The 18,025-nt window shown below is 37.1% G+C and overlaps 1 protein-coding gene across 19 annotated transcripts in view; it reads left to right on the top strand.

The window, feature by feature from the left end:
• Window positions 1-18,025, top strand: part of RIMS1 (regulating synaptic membrane exocytosis 1) — a 531,588-nt gene that overhangs the window by 74,160 nt on the left and 439,403 nt on the right. For 18 of the 19 annotated variants that reach the window (XM_055256418.2, XM_063630408.1, XM_063630385.1 and 15 more), the window contains exon 2: window positions 10,143-10,223. The exons of the other annotated variant lie outside the window; for it this stretch is intronic. In XM_055256418.2, coding sequence (XP_055112393.1) covers window positions 10,143-10,223 — 81 coding nt within the window. The remainder of the gene's footprint in view (window positions 1-10,142; window positions 10,224-18,025) is intronic. 19 annotated transcript variants of the gene reach the window in all.

Raw genomic sequence — 18,025 nt, 5'->3', positions numbered from 1 at the left:
ACATGCAAAAGATAGACAAACAAGTAATCATATTCCAATATTAAAGTTGCCATGTAAGTCTCAAATTGATTTGATTTCCCTTTTTGGTCATATTTTAGGAAAAAGAGGCCTGTGACCTCTTGAAAAAAATAAAAAAATATTAATTCACAATACAAAATGAAAGGTGTATATTTCTCATATGGCACTTTAATATTTTTACAAAAGTAAAAGCCCACGTAATAACACATTTTCATATCTCATCGGATCCAGTTTTTCTCTAACTTCCTAGGCAGGTGAATCAGTTGAAAAAATAGTTACAATTAATTGAAGGTAGTGCCTGAAATGGTTCATTAATGCTTTTCCAAATTCCATTTTCCCATTTTATTTTAGCTATTTAAAATCCACTTAAATCCCACCAAGGAACCATTGTGGGACCTCTCAGTAGATATTTATTTAGCTATTGGGCTCCCAGATGAGGGAGGAAAATGAATGCTTTGTGGGGAAAAGACATACTTACATACATAGAAGTACCTAAAAACATTATTCAAAGAGCTGTGGTTTTGTGATACAAATAGAAAACAGAAAACTCTTAGTCGTAAAATAGCTCTGGCAATTATCCTTACAAATGGCATCAATTTCCCCCTCTGCTACTAAATTTCATTTTTTTTATCCTGAACATTTAAAGTGTGGACAACCATTATCTGACAACTATCTCTTACTCTTTTACAATGTTGCAGTATGGGAAGGGGACGTGAATTAAAGACTAATGCTTACAACTCGAAATATTCTATTGTAATTTTGTGGCTCCTGCTACAACTTGAGTGACAACGAAATAATTTATTTGCTCAACACAAAATACTTCACAGATATCAGGTAATTTTGAAATGATGAACTGTGCTTCTAAGAAGAAACTGTGGTATTTCACAAATAAATTTTGTAATTTGGGTGACATTATCCTTTTTTAAACTCACAAAGCACCAGTCATAATATATGATATGTGACTATGTGACATGACCAAAAGCATGTGGGATTCGGATCATGGTTCCAGGCCCACTGTACGTGCCAGAAATCTTAGCTGCTATTATTAACTGTTGTTTTCCTGTTTTGTTGTTGTTTGCTGTTCATATCTAAATAGGTTTACATTTCTTGACATTCATCTTGTTTTACTGAATTGATTTTTCAAGTTAATCAAGACCATTTTTAGTTATTTGCCTCTCTTTGAGAGAGTTAATATAGCTGTTGAAGTTGATGTTATTGCCTACTAAACAATCTCTCACCTCTCTCTCAATGAAGTCGGTGATCGTTTCTTATAATGGAGAGACTACACACAGCCTGGCTTGGGAAGAAGCCAGCAGGTGAGACTAGTGGTTTTCAATTGGGCTGTAAGGCACGAAAGTTAGCTGTGAGGGGTGCTGGAATTCTTTGCTGGTAGAAATGGAAATACTAAAAGCTATAAACAATTTCGTCTTTAAGATAACATATGTTAGTTCCAAGATTATTCCTGTAATACTGTCATTCTCACTTTTTGATCAGTATGTTTTCTTTAGTGGAAAATAAAATGACTGGGACTTTTGTTTATACAACTGAAGCCCATGATGATGTTTTACACAGAAGCACCTTCTGCAATGGGTCATGGAACCGAACACGCTGAATCTATGGATCCAGACTATGTTTCATACCTTGCTGGAAATATTAGATGTCCTTGTAGTTTTTCTCATGTCCTCTCTAATTACTGTAGATTGTCATTCCCAAATTAGTTTTCTTTTTTTAAAAAAACTTTAAATCTAAAAGACTAACCCTTCTAAGCAGGCTTCAGATGTATTTACCTAAATATTCAAGTAGACATGGGTTAGTGAGAAAGAAAGAGAGTTAGCTAGAGTTAGAAGCCTGGCAGAGTCTGCCCTACCGAGGTCTGCCCAAGAGGGCTTCCTGTAAAGAAGCGGGGTGAAAGACTTCAAGAAGAAGTGAAAAAAAATTTTTTTTTGCGCCCAACAAGCCAAAGAGGAAACTGCCAATTTCTTCCTGCAGAAGACATAATGACCCCACTAAATAGTGAAAACATAACTATTAGTGAATGATAGGTGGGAAGAGAGAGCCCTCTCAGATGTCTCCCCTCTTCCCCACTTCTGGCACAGATACAGGTGGGAAAGAAGTATCGAGCCAAAGTTTCTGCCTCTAGGAACTGAGTTAGAAATATGTGAAGAGGTAGAGAAATAATTTTCATTCTCTAAACCTTTCCAAAATGAATCTAATGCAGCATTGTCCTGCATGGATCTTTCTGGAAGAAAATGGAGATGGCCATTATGGTCAAATGAAAGGTGACATTTTGAGAAATAATCCCCTATGTGTTTATTTCATGTAATCCCTCTTTACCTCCACAGCAACTTTGTTTCGTCACTAAACTCTTCTCCTCTTCTCTCCCTCTTCCCCTTCCTCACCCTACTGCTTGCTTGCACTTCCCCTTCTCTCCTCTCTTTCTGTATCTTTAACTTCTCCCTTTCCCGTGGGTAATGACTCACCTAGAATTGTACCCATAAGTAAGAAAGACCATCTTCCCTTCATTATACCCTCTTTTCTCAGTACAGCTTTCATCTATGTTTGTAGCAATTATCTTCATTCTCTCTTTATTTTCTCATCACCCTATTTCTCCTCAGCCCAGTGCAGTTCCACTTGAGCTTCACCTCTTTCTCCTTCTGGAGAGTTCAAAGCATGATTTCAGACCTCATCTTATTTGATACCTCCCTCTGATACACTGACTATTCCTTCCTCTTCTGGAAATTCCTTACTTCTCAGTGGATAGGTTTTGTTTTGTTTTGTTTTGTTTTGTTTTGTTATGGAATGAACAGGTTTTCCTTTGCAGGTTTAGTGGCAGGAAATTTCTGGCATTCTAAGTTTTTCAAAAGTTGTGTTGGATTTGCAGGCAGCACATGGTTTTTGGAGAATGAATGCAGGTTAGTAAGTAGAAAATAAAAGCAAATAGGAGAATGAATATGTAGGGAATAATGGCAGATATAAATCCATAAGTAAGTAAAGTATTGCATTTTAAGAATTGCTGAATGGAGAAATAAACTGTGTTAACAGAAAATAATAGCTTGAGTAAAAAGAGGTTAATTGGAAATGTTGCCAAAATCTTGGAAACAATATGAGAAACTTATAAAATCAAGCCTGTTTGTATTCTGGAGATCTAAAGGATGTTAAATGGGGTAGATTTCAATGATTAAGAAGACCAGAAGCTTGACTTTTTACCTATTATTTTCTTTTCTTATCAGTCTTTGAAAAATTTGATTTCCAAAATTTAAAATCTCCTATTAATCTTTGTAGTGAATCTTTGGTCTGTTATCACCTTTATTTTAGAATCCTAGACTTTTCATATTGTTTTGTGAATAATTTCCTGGCCTTTTCAGGGGAAGGTCAACATTTCTCATCACTCACTGTGAAAAATGGCCGGCTGGTTTCCCTTGTCTTGTGATTAGGAACCTACTTCACCTATCTTCCGTGCCTTTTGAAAGTAAAAATTGCTCTGATAAACTCCTGAAGCTCCCTTGAATGCACACTGGTGGTGTAACAGGACCTGATGGTTTGTGATTAGTAAATCTGGCTTTTTGAAATGTCAACATTCACTTTTCCCTTGTGGTGTAGAATTTTCACTGTTCCATCTTCATCTTATGGGTAACAGTCATCATGTTCATTTGTTCACTGATAATTGACATGAATATTCAAATTTTTATATAAAGTGAGTTTTAAAATAATATTCTTCAGCTTTTCCTCATTTAGAATTTGTGAATGGAAATGAGGTCGCTTTTAAAGATCTCCTTTAAAATATATATTTGAAGACATTTTTATCAATTGCATTCTACTTGTCTTGCAAATGAATCTTTTGTCTTTTCATCTTTCTTTATTTTTTTGTATTATAGAAACCCTTTCTCTACGTACCAGATAATGTGTCTTGCATTTCACATTTTGTAGTATTCCAGTATTGCCATTGGTCTTAAGGTCACTTTACACTTCTAGCTTAGCCAGCTCAATATTCTGATGTCACCATTGTTCTGCTTTTATGTAATATTTTGTGGATGTGGTCTGGTAATACTAGAATAATGTTTAGAGAACACTGAATTATGTAGGATGATTTGAATACTTTCAGCAATATACCTATATCAGGAAATCAGTGATATTGAAACATGTCTGAGGATGCTGGACTCTGTAACTTCACAGCTGATGTTTATCAGTTTCCATTCATCTTTTAAGTATTGAAGACAGAGGGCTGCCTGGAATGGTGGAAAGGACATTAGTTTTAATACCAAACCAACCTTGATTAAAATCCTGACTTCTTAAGGTATCAACATTTGCCATTTATCATTGGAAAAATAATTTAACCTCTTAGATCCATAGTTTCTTCACTGGCCAAGTAGGAGAATCATATCCCCCGGCAGGGTGGTATGAAGAATACGTGAGATATGCTGTATTTTGGTACGTGATAGGTATTAAATAAGTAGAAGTTCTTACTTTCCTACTCTCTTTAGAAAAAATCAGAAAAAAAGGATTAATTTTCTCTTTACTATTAAGAAATTTCCCCATATATAATTACTTTACTGTCTTATTTGATAAAATATTGATACACCAGATGTTAAATAGTATTTCACTGGTTCAAAGCAGTAATTGGATATTAAAGAGTCCTTTCCACTAAATAGGTCATATTCTATGAAATACTCTTTTTCTTGTTCAGAAAGAGAGTGAATCTTACTCAAACCATATGAAAACAAATTTAGTGAAGTTAATCAAATCATAAAACTTTTTGGTCACTTATTTATATTTTATAAATATTTAATAGAAACTTGCTATAATAAGACAAAACCTATTACCTAGAATCTGTTTTAAATCACTGTGTTTTACCTGTTAAATTAGTTACTCAAGCTTGAAATCTATAGATTTTCATTCTTTTTATCTTCTTTATTCATTTAACAAATATGTGGTGAGTTGCTATTACATGTAAGACACTGTTCTAGGCTCTTGGCATATGTCAGTGATCCAAACAGACAAAAATCTCTGATCTTGAGAAGTTCATATTTCAGCAGTAGGAGACAGTACATCTCAGAAAATAGTAGAGCAATGTGAAGGGTGCGTGGAAATATTTGGATGTGGTGAGGGGAGCAGATTGTAGTAGTAAGTAGGATAATTAGGGTAGGAACCATCAAAAACTCGACAATTGAGCAAAGACTTTAAAGAAGTAAGGGGTTTAGTCATACCAGTATGCGGAAGAGCATTCCAGACAGCAGGAAAGGTTGGTGCAGAGATTTCAAGGCAGGAAGGTAGCTGGAGGGAGTCCTGATGCTATCCTAAGGACTCTGGCACTTTCTTGTGAGTAAAGTAGGGAGCTATTGGGTAGAGGTGGCAGGACCTGATTTATCTTTCACAAGAGTCACTCTGGCTGTTGTGTTGAGAATAGACTCCAGGAGGAGAACAATAGTAAATGCTGGGTGACCAGTTAAAAATCTATGGTGAGAATTCAAATGAAAGACAATATTGGCTCAGGACAGGGTGGCAATAGTGGAGGGGTTGATAAGTGGTCAAATTCTACACAAATTTAGAAAATACGTCCAGTCTGGTATTAGGACACAGGATGTGAGAGAAAACAAGGAATGAAGTCTAAAGTTTTTCACCTGAACAGCTGGAGAAATGTAGTTATGATCAGCCAAGGTGGAGATGGTTTCTGGAGGATCAGGTTTGGGGGAAAAAAGATGAAAAGTTCTATTTTGGAAATGCTGATTTTGAGAGGTCTATTAAATACCCAAGTAAAAATGTTGAGGAGGCAGTTAGATGTCTGACTGGAGTTAAGAAGAAAGAATCAGGCAGGAAATAGGAATTTTGCATGTATTTGGGGTACTTTATGGTTAATATCATGTTGAAGAATGGCATGAAGCACTGAATGGGGGGTGTAGAAGGAAAGATGGCCAGCTACAGAGCCCCTGAAGTCTCTTCTTGTCTGTTTCTAGTTACTTTTAATCAGTGATCAGCAAATCAGAAAATTGTATATTTGAAAAACATTTCATTTTGTCAACCTTATATTATCTTAACTGCTCCTAAGGTCTCTTAGGACCAATGTGGACTCTATAATAACACTTGGGAAGTAGACACAAACACATGTATTTCCCCAACACTGTTTGGAGATAATTGTCTCCATTTATGATAGGAAAATTAAAAAACCATAACATTGAGAACAGAAATGTAAATGTGCTATAGTCTACTATGTGGCCGCTTCCTGCACAGTAACTAGTTTCCTGACATTAGTGATGAAAGATAAAACCATTTAAAGTTCAAATTCAGATAAAGTTTCACATAAAATAGTGGTGGTTTTCTTTGGGAGGGAGGGTAGAGGGTAGTGATTGCAGGAACCAAAATGGAATGTCAAAAGAGAGAAAGTAATTATGTAAATTGTGTTTCTTGAAGGCATTTAGAATTTTTAATTCACATACTCTAAGTATCTGAAAGCACATTTAGTTCCTGTTTGGAGAGATGAAAGCCTTGCCATAGCTTCATCTGCAGGCTTGTGGCAATGTTAGTTTCTCCCGTGTGTACGTGCACTGAAGAGTGGAAGTGGCTGAGTGGGCAGTTGGCAACCATTCATCGCATTGATTGCAGTCATTCATAAAACCCAGCAGCGCTGAGGGCGGAGTCAGGAGGAACATTCCCCTGAGGCGGTTGCAGAATGTCTTATTTGCATAAATCTTCAGTGATGCTTCAGTGATGAGGGAATGCTCACATGCAGTTAGAAGACTGTGGAAGAGCCCCAATCTGATAAATCTGAGTAATTAAAGACTTTGCAAAGAATAAGAGGTCAAACTCTTTGAATTCCTAGTCCTTCAATCCGTGGTAGTTCTGGGAAGTCAGCATTGTGGCAGCTTTTGTGGTCTCCTTATGTCTGGCTGAAGGAGTGAATTATACACGGAGACAGACCCCTTAAAAGCTGCAACATACTGAAATATCATTGTTGTATCTCTTAAAGTATGAGGGTTTTATATTATTATACCAAGTGTAATGCATAGGAGATAGTGGAAATTGCTGAGGTTACACAGTTTCCATATGTTAAAACGGTCAAAACTATTAAGATTTTATCCCTCCAAACTATGATCCAATTCAATTATAATTTTAAAGAAACGGTAATCCACACAAGCAAACAAAAATCTTGTGAGTATACTTCTTATGTGTCTTACTCTTAATGTAGGGTACTTTCTTCCTTTTCTTTCTTATATCTAGAAAAAATTTTAGCTTAAAAAGAAGTCAAATTAGAAAATGCAGGAATATCTACTGCTATGATTTAGAACCCCCCAAAATTGGGTAAATAATTAGCAACCTGAAACAATTAGTTTCCTCCCTTCAAAATGCAGATTCAATAGCTAGCTACATTGCTCTAGTCTTGAATATTTGTCCTGTGGCCAGGATATATCTTATTATGGAAAATGTGTTTTCCTGTTTTATTCAGATTAATTCTAAATATATTGCTTTTGAATATTAATGTGTTTTTATTATTCAATAAAACTTTAAAATTCAAAAAATTGAATGAAGTTTTTCTCAGAAATATTCTGTAACATACATAGACAAAAACAGTATATTAACTTGTAATTTTAAACCAAAACCACTGGGACTTGAGATTAGATCTTACAAAGATAGGGCCCTTTTTAAATTGTTATTTTATTTTATTTTTTTATTTGAGATGGAGTCTCGCTCTGTCGCCCAGGCTGGAGTGCAGTGGCACGATCTCAACTCATTGCAACCTCTGCCTCCCGGGTTCAGGCAGTTCTCCCGCCTCAGCCTTCTGAGTAGCTGGTACTACAGGCATGCCTCACACACCCGGCTAAATTTTGTATTTTTTTTAGTAGAGATGGGGTTTCACCATGTTGGCTAGCCTGGTCTCAAACTCTTGACCTCAACTGATCCACTGGCCTCCGCCTTCCAAAGTGCTGGATTACAGGCATGAGCCAGCACGCCCAGCAGATAAGGCCTTTTAGTCAGAAAAAAAAAAAGTTTGCTTACAAACCTACTTTTAATGTTGTTTAATACCTTATATTTGTTAGAAAATAGTTACTTCAGCATATACTTTTAAAAACTCTTCAGTAGTAGATTTGTTGTATTTTAAAGCTTTGTATGAATACCTAAGACTTGAGGGAAAAAAAAAGAGGTGAGTTAAGATTTCTCATAGATTTAATGCTTTAGAATTTTTCCAAGTTGGTGATATTTCAGATATTTTCACAAATCAATGCATGTAGATTAAAAATGCTGCGGCTGGGCGCAGTGGCTCACGCCTGTAATCCCAGCACTTTGGGAGGCCGAGGCAGGTGGATCACGAGGTCAGGAGATCGAGACCATCCTGGCTAACACGGTGAAACCCCGTCTCTACTAAAACTACAAAAAATTAACCAGGCATGGTGGTGAGCGCATGTAGTCCCAGCTACTCGGGAGTCTGAGGCAGGAGAATGATGTGAACCCAGGAGGTGGAGCTTGCAGTGAGCTGAGATCACCACTCCAGCCTGGGCGACAGAGCGAGACTCCATCTCAAAAAAAACAAAAACAAACAAAAAATGCTGCATATGCTATTTTTAGTTAAGTGAGAATTGCTAAGGATTTTCGAATGCTATGAAGTTTAACTTGCCGGACATTTTAGCTTGTGTAAGTTATATTAAAATTTCAGAGTTCAGAAATCCTAGGGCATTACACTTCCCTAGCAACTGCCTTCCTGAACGTTTTCAAGGCTGATCACGATTGGCCTTCTCCTACCACACTGGGGAAAGAACACAAAGCTTTGTGGGTCCTGTGGATGTCGTTGACTCGCATCTCTTGACCAATTCATTGAAAGTTTAGCATCAACTCTTGATGAACACCACTTTTTGAAACTTTTATCCCAAAGGGAAGGTGTGTTGAGGTTTTGACATGGCACCGTTTTCTTTTCTTGTCACGTTACATATTGATTTCGGAGTCTTACTGACCTTGTTTGGAATGAGCAGTGTGTGTGTGCACGTTTCTGTGCGTTGTGTCCATGTTTTCTTGTATTATTTCTTTCAGAAGTGGAGAAATTTGCCATGCAGCCTTAAGCTCTGGGAAAACAGTTTATCTACCACTGCCTCACCAGTGATCCACTTCTGGAATAACATGACTGGCCTTAAATATGAGCAGGGTAGTAAAATCTCCAAGAAGCCTCCATGAAAGCTCTTAAGAACCAGATTCATATTTGAAGCCTTCTGGATCCTAAGGGGCATTTTATTTAGCAAAGACTAAGATGTGAGGTCTAAGTTTTATAACCAAGCCTTCTCTATTCAAAGCCATGTTTATTTTAAAGCTTTTGAGGAGAAGGAATATCTGAGCCATCCAAGTTTATCCTCAGATGGAGGTGTTTTCTGATTTCTGCCGATAAATGTCACCAGTGCTTTGTAAGCCCTGTTTACATGAAAGTAGGAATATCTCTTCCTGCTGCCCTTTGGAGCTTTGTTATATTGTCTACCATCTGCATTTATTTTGTGATGGATGACTTAAGGCACAGACATTTAATTACTTTTTTTTTTCACATTTTGGAGGTATCTTTTCTTAGTTTACACACACACACACACACACACACACACACTCACATTATATATGAACATTGTTTTTGATCTCTTCCTCCCCTCTTAGCATGAGGAAATTTTGAACAAGGGGGATGCCTTGAGGCCTCTCAGATCTTTTTGCACAAAGAGCTGTGTGGTGATCGATGATGTGAAAGAAAAGTCTGTATTTTTTAGTAAAATAGCAAAAGTCACAGAATATCCTGCTCAAAATTTAACATATCAACTCAACAGCTGTTCCTATTTTTATGCTTTCAGACGTCTTCATATGGTCACGCCAAAGCTTTCAGTAGCTTTTCTGCTATGAGAAAAGCTGCTGACAATCATGTTATTGATGCTAAAAGGAAAGTCAAATACAGAGGCTAGCACAGATTTTATTCGGGTATAATTGAGCTTTTGGAAGCCTGAGTCAAAGTTGTCCAACTCCAAGGGCTTTGCTGGGGTCCCAAGGTTAATATTGAAGGGGCTTGCAAAGACTCTCCCTTAGATTGTTTTTCAGTACCGTGTTTAATTTCTAGATATGTTCTACCCTTTTTATAATTAATAGTGCGTTGTGCTGTCTATCATGCGCCCCAGGTGTGTTGTCAGGGATATGGCGAAGCCTGCTGCCTGCAAAACACCAAGAAATGCTGAAAACCAGCCCCACCAACCTTCACCGTGAGTATGGCATTGGTTTTATTGATGGAAAATGTCGTCTCTCATGGCTACAGATTTATTCACATTGCATGTGAGAGTAGATACTCTGGCTGCTCTTGTATATATAACAAAAAGGCTACTGTTGAATTAGATAAAATTAGCTGAGCTCTGGATTTAATATTTTTGTTTAGTGATGTTTCTAATACCATATTGAAAGAATTAAACTAGTTGGAGAAAAGGGACAGTTTTCTTAGGGCTCTAAAATGATAGCAGTTCTTTTTTTGTTTGTTTGATTGTTTTAGATTTGGAATGTGTATGAGCTGGAACATAACACCTCAGGGAAGTACGGAGGCAAGGTACACACAGGGTGCCGAGTGGAGGCCAGTGTGTTTAAGGGAAATGCATAGGTAGTCCATTATCTAACCTTCAACATATATTATTTAAAGGTAACTGACAATTTTTAAAAGTTGATTGCCAGCTGGGCGCAGTGGCTCATGCCTGTAATCCCAGCACTTTTGGAGGCCGAGGCAAGTGGATCACCTGAGGTATGGAGTTTGGGGCCAGCCTGGCCAACATGGTGAAACCCTGTCTCTACTAAAGATACAAAAATTAGCTGGGAGTGGTGGTGGGCATCTGTAATCCCAGCTACTTGGGAGGCTGAGGTAGGAAAATCACCTGAACCTGTGAGGTGGAGGTTGCAGTAAGCCGAGATCGTGCCACTGTACTCCAGTCTGGGCGACAGAGTGAAACTCTGTCTCAAAACAAAAACAAAAACAAAAACAGAAGTGGATTGTCCATCTAGTTTCATTTTTATTATTGAATTCTTAAGTGTAGATGCTAATGATTAGTTAAATGACCAACAGAAAGAGTCTCATTCACATTTGAAACTCAGAGTTGACTGATTTGATTTCTTCTCTACTCCCTGCTTTGCCCTTCATTTGGTCATTGAAATGCTTATATTTTGTATATTACATAGAGTAACATATCATTTAAAATTATTTATGTTTTAGGATATGAAATGTGGTAAATTTAAGGAGGCTTAATAGGTGTTATAGGTTTTACCCCAATAAGTATACTTGAATATCATCTTCTACATTTAATCAGTATTTTCCAAGGAATAAAAATAGTTTTGAATTAGCAATAGTAAAAATGATTGATAATTACATTTTAAAATGTACAAACTTGGAAGAAGTACTTTAAATGATGTTGTCATTTTCCTTTTTCCTATAGATATTCTGACTGTATGTAAAGCCATTTTTGTATGCTGAAACTTTTTGGATAATTCGTAGAGAACTTACATCCCCAGTTTTCATCTTATATTCTAGGAATTAGAAAACATTTTATTTATTTTAGAATTCAAATTCTTTGAGAAATTAACATTGATTTTAAAATCTCTTTATATTCCACATATCGAGGTTTCATTTTAATTGGTCTCACCTATTCCAAAGTTCATTTTAAATTAGACATTATTAGATATGAACTAGCATTTGCCATCCTCCAAAACAAGACGTTAAATAATTTTTCTCTTACTTTGTTTTCACTTTCACAGTTATAGAAATCTGTTGTCACTTTAATTGCACCTAGTGGAAACTTCTCTGTGGCTCTTTGAGTTTAGAGGCCGAGAAGAAGCAACTATAGATTCTTTGGATCCTGCTTTTTGACAATCTCTTTGCTCATTCAATTCTTTTCTGTTTAAAATAATGAACTTCTCTGTCGGTGACTTGAAGAATTTAAAGTTTGCTTTCATTCCGTATGATAGCTGATTCTCTGTAGAGAGTAATGTTTGTGAATGGAACTCTCCATAGCCACATAAATCCCTTTTTAGGTTAACATGGAAAGGACAAAAATAAATTGGGAGGGGATAATTGAGGACAGGCTTTAGCTTATAGATCAATATTTTTAAATTTATAATTTATGATTTTCAGTGGGTCTGAAAATCAATAGAGGCTAGTGACCAGACCTCTTTTAATATTTTTTTAAAAATAAAAGATAATAGAAAATATGAGTGCCTCCCAGGTTAGTATTTTAGGACAGAACTTAGATTTCACTATATGGTAACTGTGTCAAAATATAAAATTTAATAAACAATGCAGTTACGAAGATTGCATTAATGGGTTTTAATTAGAAGAATGGCATAATCAGATTTGCTTTATCAGTAGATGTATGTCTATAGATAATAAGTATTATTTGCTTTAGGAGAAGTAGGGAAAATGGACTATGAATGTGAAGTGGGCAAAACTAGAGACAAGTAAATCAATTAACAAACTATTGCAATAGGCCAGGGAGAGATAATAAGGTCTTAACTTAGAGGAAGGAGTAATAGAAGTTATGGGAAGGAGACATTTCAAGAGCTAAGTGAGAAGTAAAATGGGCAATGCTTGATTGCCAGTTGAATATGGGTTGTAAGGAAAGAGTTTAGGGGGATTACCATATTAACGGCTTGGGTGACTAAGAGCCACTATCAAGAAGTTGAATTAAAGCTGTAAACCAAATCTAGGCATAGGTGGTGTATTAGCCTGTTTTCATGCTGCTGTTAAAGACATACCTGAGACTGGGCATTTTATAAAATAAAGAGGTTTATTGGACTTACAGTTCCACATGGCTGGGGAGGTCTCACAATCATGCTGGAAAGTGAAAGGCACATCTCACATGGCAGCAGACAAGAGAAGAGCTTGTGCAGGGAACCCCCCCCCCCTTATATTATCATCAGATCTCATGAAACGTATTCACTATCATGAGAACAGCGTGGGAAAGACCTGCCCCCATGATTCAGTTACCTCCCACTGGGTCCCTCCCCCAATACATGGGAATTCAGGATGAGATTTGGGTTGGGAGCACACCCAAACCATATCAGATGGACAGTGGTGAGTTCAGATTTTCATATAGTGATTTTGTTATATCTGTAAGTTATCCAAGCATATATATCTAATAAGAGGTTGGCTCTGTTAACCTTTAGCCCTCAGTTAACTGGGGAAATAGATGGCATCACCAAAGGATACATAGAAAAACAAATAAGAGCGAGCCCTAGATAAAAGCAATGTTTAAGGAATGGGTAAAGTATGAGGGTCCCCCAACTCAGCCAAGAAGTAATAGTTAAAGAACCAGAAGCCAAGGTAGTAGAGGGATTCAAGGGGAATGCCCAACAGTGTTAAATGCAGCAGAAAATCAAGAAATAAGGGATGAAAAGTGTGCTTTGGTTTTGGTCATATAGAGGCCATTGGTGGCATTTACCATTGCATTTTCAATATATAAGTGGGTGGAAATGCTGTATTTCTGTAGGCTTGAGGAGGAAATGAGAAGTCGGGAAAAGGAGAGGGTAAATGTACATGACTTTCTCTAAAAGCTTAACTGAGTAGGGAAAAAGAAAAAGAGTGGTTGGTGGAGAGACAGGAAGCAGGGTGATAGCACTCATATCACTTGGTATATTCGTATATTCTTTTTTTTTTTTTTTTTTTTGAAACAGAGTCTTGCTCTGTCGCCCAGGCTGGAGTGCAGTGGCGCGATCTTGGCTCACTGCAAGCTCTGCCTCCTGGGTTCAGGCCATTCTCCTGCCTCAGCCTCCTGAGTAGCTGGGACTACAGGCGCCTGCAGCCACGCCCGGCTAATTTTCTGTATTTTTAGTAGAGACGGGGTTTCACCGTGTTAGCCAGGATGGTCTCGATCTCCTGACCTCGTGATCTGCCCACCTCGGCCTCCCAAAGTGCTGGGATTACAGGCGTGAGCCACTGTGCCTGGCCAGTAATATGGATTTTAAAGACTGAATAGTTTAGTAGGTATGCAAGTTTAGGTACCGTCTTCCAGAAGCAGAAAACAATTACCCTGAGACCCAGAACATCAGGTTGTGCTGGGGTAATTTAAACCGTATACTGACTACTGGAATCTGTGTGCATTGAATTTTTCTTTTATTTGGTCTTGAGGTCGCTCTCAAGAGTGGCTATAAACTCTAGCCCCGTGTCAATGGGGCTCCAGGGGTGTGGTCATGGATGTTTACAGTGTGCCTTTCATGGAATAGTTCATCTTTGTGAATGGCCTAATGCTAAAGTGACTGACCTGTGACCAAATGCCCCTCTCAAAGGAAACTTGTTCATGATGGCAGATACCCCTGTGGCTCTTAACTGACCTGTGTCCAGTTTATTCCTACCAAGATGTCAGGAGAGTTGTCTAGGAGAGCCCTGGCTAGGAGGAGAGTTAGATTCAGGTGTGTCAGTCAAGTGAGACACAGAGGAGGCAACACAATAAAACACATGAAATAACAGAATCAATGTGTCACTGACAGATCCTAGCGAGAAGGGGCCGGCATGCCTCCAAGGGTCAACAGGAAGCTGGGAGCTGTCTTAGAAATACACGTGCAACTAGCTAGTGAAGAGCAAGAGAGAGAGAGTGAGGGACTCATAGACCAGAGCCTTTACTGGTGTCCAGGCTGTTACCCACGCAGGTTTTCCTCATGGAGTTCTAATTGGTCAGTGTAGAGCAAGGGGGCACTAGCTCAGTGGAGTCATGCTGCACTGAGAGATAGTCCCTGTGGCATATCTGGGGAGGTGTTGGGGGTCAGTGGGCAAACCACATAGCTTGCAACTAGCTGTCCCATGGGAAGTTGTTTCACCAGCAGGCGGTTGTATGAGGTAGATCTGGATCGATCACCTTAAGGAACAGGGAGGAGGCAGAGAACTGGCAGCTGTGCCAATGGTGGCTAAGCTCTGCTTCTGGTATGAGAATGTTCAATTTATATTTAAAATGAATGCCAAGGTAACATAAAATTATAGGAATTCACTGAAGTGTGTGTGTATGTGTGTATGTGGTTTCGTGGGTGGGTGGGAATTTGTGTGTGTGGGTGCGTATGGGTGTAAGTGTGTTAAAGAGAGAGAAAGATCAGAGGCAGGAAGTGCTGCATCAGAAGAATAGGACAGTTATCTAATTTGGAGAAAATAAGCAACTCGTACCTTGGCTTTGGTTTTACTTTTAATACTGCATTTTATTTTGAAATTTGATTTAAAATAATGGGGTTTTTGTGTTTTTCAGAGTTATCATGGATTTAAAATGTCCGAGAAACACTTGACTACTCTTCAGTCTCAGGCACATATATTAGGGGGACTAGGTAGGAGAGGCAGGAGGTAGAGAAGATTTGAGAAAATTTCACATGTGGTATAATTAGAGTATAGTGATTCATTAGATGTGATAAGAAAGCAAAGGAGGCAAGATAACTCATTTTAGCTCAAGAGATTAAATGGATATGACAAAATCAAGAAGAGAGCTAATTTAGGCACTAAGGCAGGTTTACACACAGCATTAGATTCGAGTATTAGTAGCCAAGGAAATCTCCAGTTGCAACACTCAAAAAACAGTTGGCTATTCTATTTCAAACTCAGGAGAGACTTAGAAAAGATACACTAATTTGTAAGCAATTACCTTATAACATAAACCATTAAAACAAGTGAAATAGCATTGGGAGGAGGTGTAGAGATAAAAGGAAGGATTATAAACGGGTGATGGGTGCACCAGGTTCTCACAAATCTCCACCTAAAGAACCTACTCATGTAACCAAATACCACCTGTACCCCAAGTTATGGAAAAATAAAATTTTTTAAAAAGCCAGACACCAGTGATATCGAGACATAAGTGTTATGTCATTGTTTAGCATAGAGTAGGTGATAAACATCATATGTTATTAAAAATTCTGTCAATATATAAACATTTCATATATGCAAAAAATAAACAGTCTATAGTGGGTATAAACAGTACTTAAATGAGGATTGGAGGACTTAAGAAAATTATGCAATGTCATGCAAAACAAACTTGTCCCGGTTTTTCTGGAACTTTCTGTATTTTAGCACTGAAACTCCCATGTCCTGAGAACTTCTGTTAGACCTGGGCAGACTGAATGGTTGGTCACCCTAGAACTAATAAAGTTAGAATTTGAAGGTAAAAATCCAGAAAGAGAATATGATATGATAGCCAAGGAAAAACTATGCTTAGCCAAATTATGTTTGCTTTTCTGTGGAAGGTGACATTATCAGGAGTAAATTGAATCATGGTACATGAATCAGTAAATTCTGATTTTTTGTTTTGTTTTTAGTTTTTGCTGGCGATTACCTGTTTTTAAAAAATTGAGATACAACTTACATACCATACAATTCACCTTTTTAAAGAGTACAATTTAATGGTTTTCAAAAAGCTGTGCAGCCATCATCATTATGTAATTCAGGAATGTTTTTATCACCCTGAAAAAGAAATTTCATACCTTTTAGCTTTTATTACCCCATTCTCCTCAAAATACAGCATCTGAAACCATTACTTTCTATATTTATGAGTGTGCCTATTCTGAACATTTCCTATCAATGGAATCATATGTGTCTGTTTATATCTGGCTTCTTTCATTTAGCATAATGTTTTCTAGACTCAGAGCATATATCTGTACTTTATCCCTTTTATTGCCCAGTGATTGTATCGACATATCAGGTTTTGTTTATTCATCCATCAGTTAATGGACATTTGGATTATTTCTACTTTTTGACTATATTATTAATAATATTGCTATTAGCATTTAGGTACAAGTTTTTGGGGATATGGATGTTCTCAATTCTCTTGAGTATATACCTAGGAATAAAATTGTTGGGTCCTATGGTAACTGTATGTTTAACTTTTTGAGGACCTGCTAAGCTGTATTTCAAAGTAGCTGCATTATTTTACATTCCTATCAATAAGAGAATTCCAATTTCCCTAAATTCTTGTTAACACTTGTTATTGTCTTTCTTTCATGTTATGGACATCCCAGTGGGTATAAAGCAGTGTCTTACTGTGGTTTTCATTTGTGTTTCCCTAGTGAATAATGATATTGATGAACTTTTCATGGGCTTATTGGCTATTTCTATATCTTCTTTGGAGAAATATCTATCAAAATATTTTCTTCAGTTTTAAGAATAAAATTGGGTTTTCTCTAAAGATGATCTGTCTTTCAAAATATGAGTCATTTGTCTTTTTTATTGTTGAGTTAGAAGTGTTCTTTACATGTAATGGATAGAAGATCTTTGTCACATAAATGATTTGCAGTATTGTCTCCCATTTAGTGAATAGTCTTTTCATTTTCTTGATAGTACTTTTGAAGCACAAGTTTTTAATTTTGATGAAGTCTAATTGATCTATTTTTTCTTTGGTTATTTGTGGTTTTGGTCTTATATCCAGGAAATCATTCTCATATCAAATGCCATTAAGATTTACCCCTGTGTTTTCTTCTGAGAGTTTTATACTTTTAGATCTTACATTTAGGCCTTTGATTCATTTTGAGATAGTTTTTATATATGATGTGTGTGTTTTTATACGTGTGTTTGTGTGTATACTTTTCCCATAGCAGATTAGGAAATATATATTTTTATGCTTGAAAATGTGATTTCTCATTTATAATCACATATCTCATATTACATTTATGTCTTACATCAATTAAAAGATTAAACAAAAGTGTGAATGGGTCTTGGATATTGTGAATAGTTGGATAAAAGCTCTTGTCATTATTTCTCTATGACTTTAAGCTCTGCATACTAGACATGATCTCCAGACTGCGTGGTCTAATGTTCACAACTCTGTGTCCTACAATAGTGGGTGGCAGAAATGTCAGGGACAACACAAAAGAATGGATAATCCACTTGTAGACTGTTACCACCTCAGACACATCCCCATCATGAATATAATTTCTCTCAATGTCTGGGAAAGACCCAATAAACATTGGAAACTGGCCCATCTTTCTCTGTTTTAGGAGCTCTTGCCCCTTTGCTGCTGCTGAGCCATGTGGTCTTTCCTTCACTGTTAAAACAGCTTTGGCTGAGAAGGTA

The sequence above is a fragment of the Symphalangus syndactylus genome, chromosome 2 (assembly GCF_028878055.3).
Source record: "Symphalangus syndactylus isolate Jambi chromosome 2, NHGRI_mSymSyn1-v2.1_pri, whole genome shotgun sequence".
Lineage (NCBI taxonomy): Eukaryota > Metazoa > Chordata > Mammalia > Primates > Hylobatidae > Symphalangus > Symphalangus syndactylus.
Note: the sequence above shows the minus strand (reverse complement) of the source record. Positions and strands in the feature narration are given on the sequence as shown.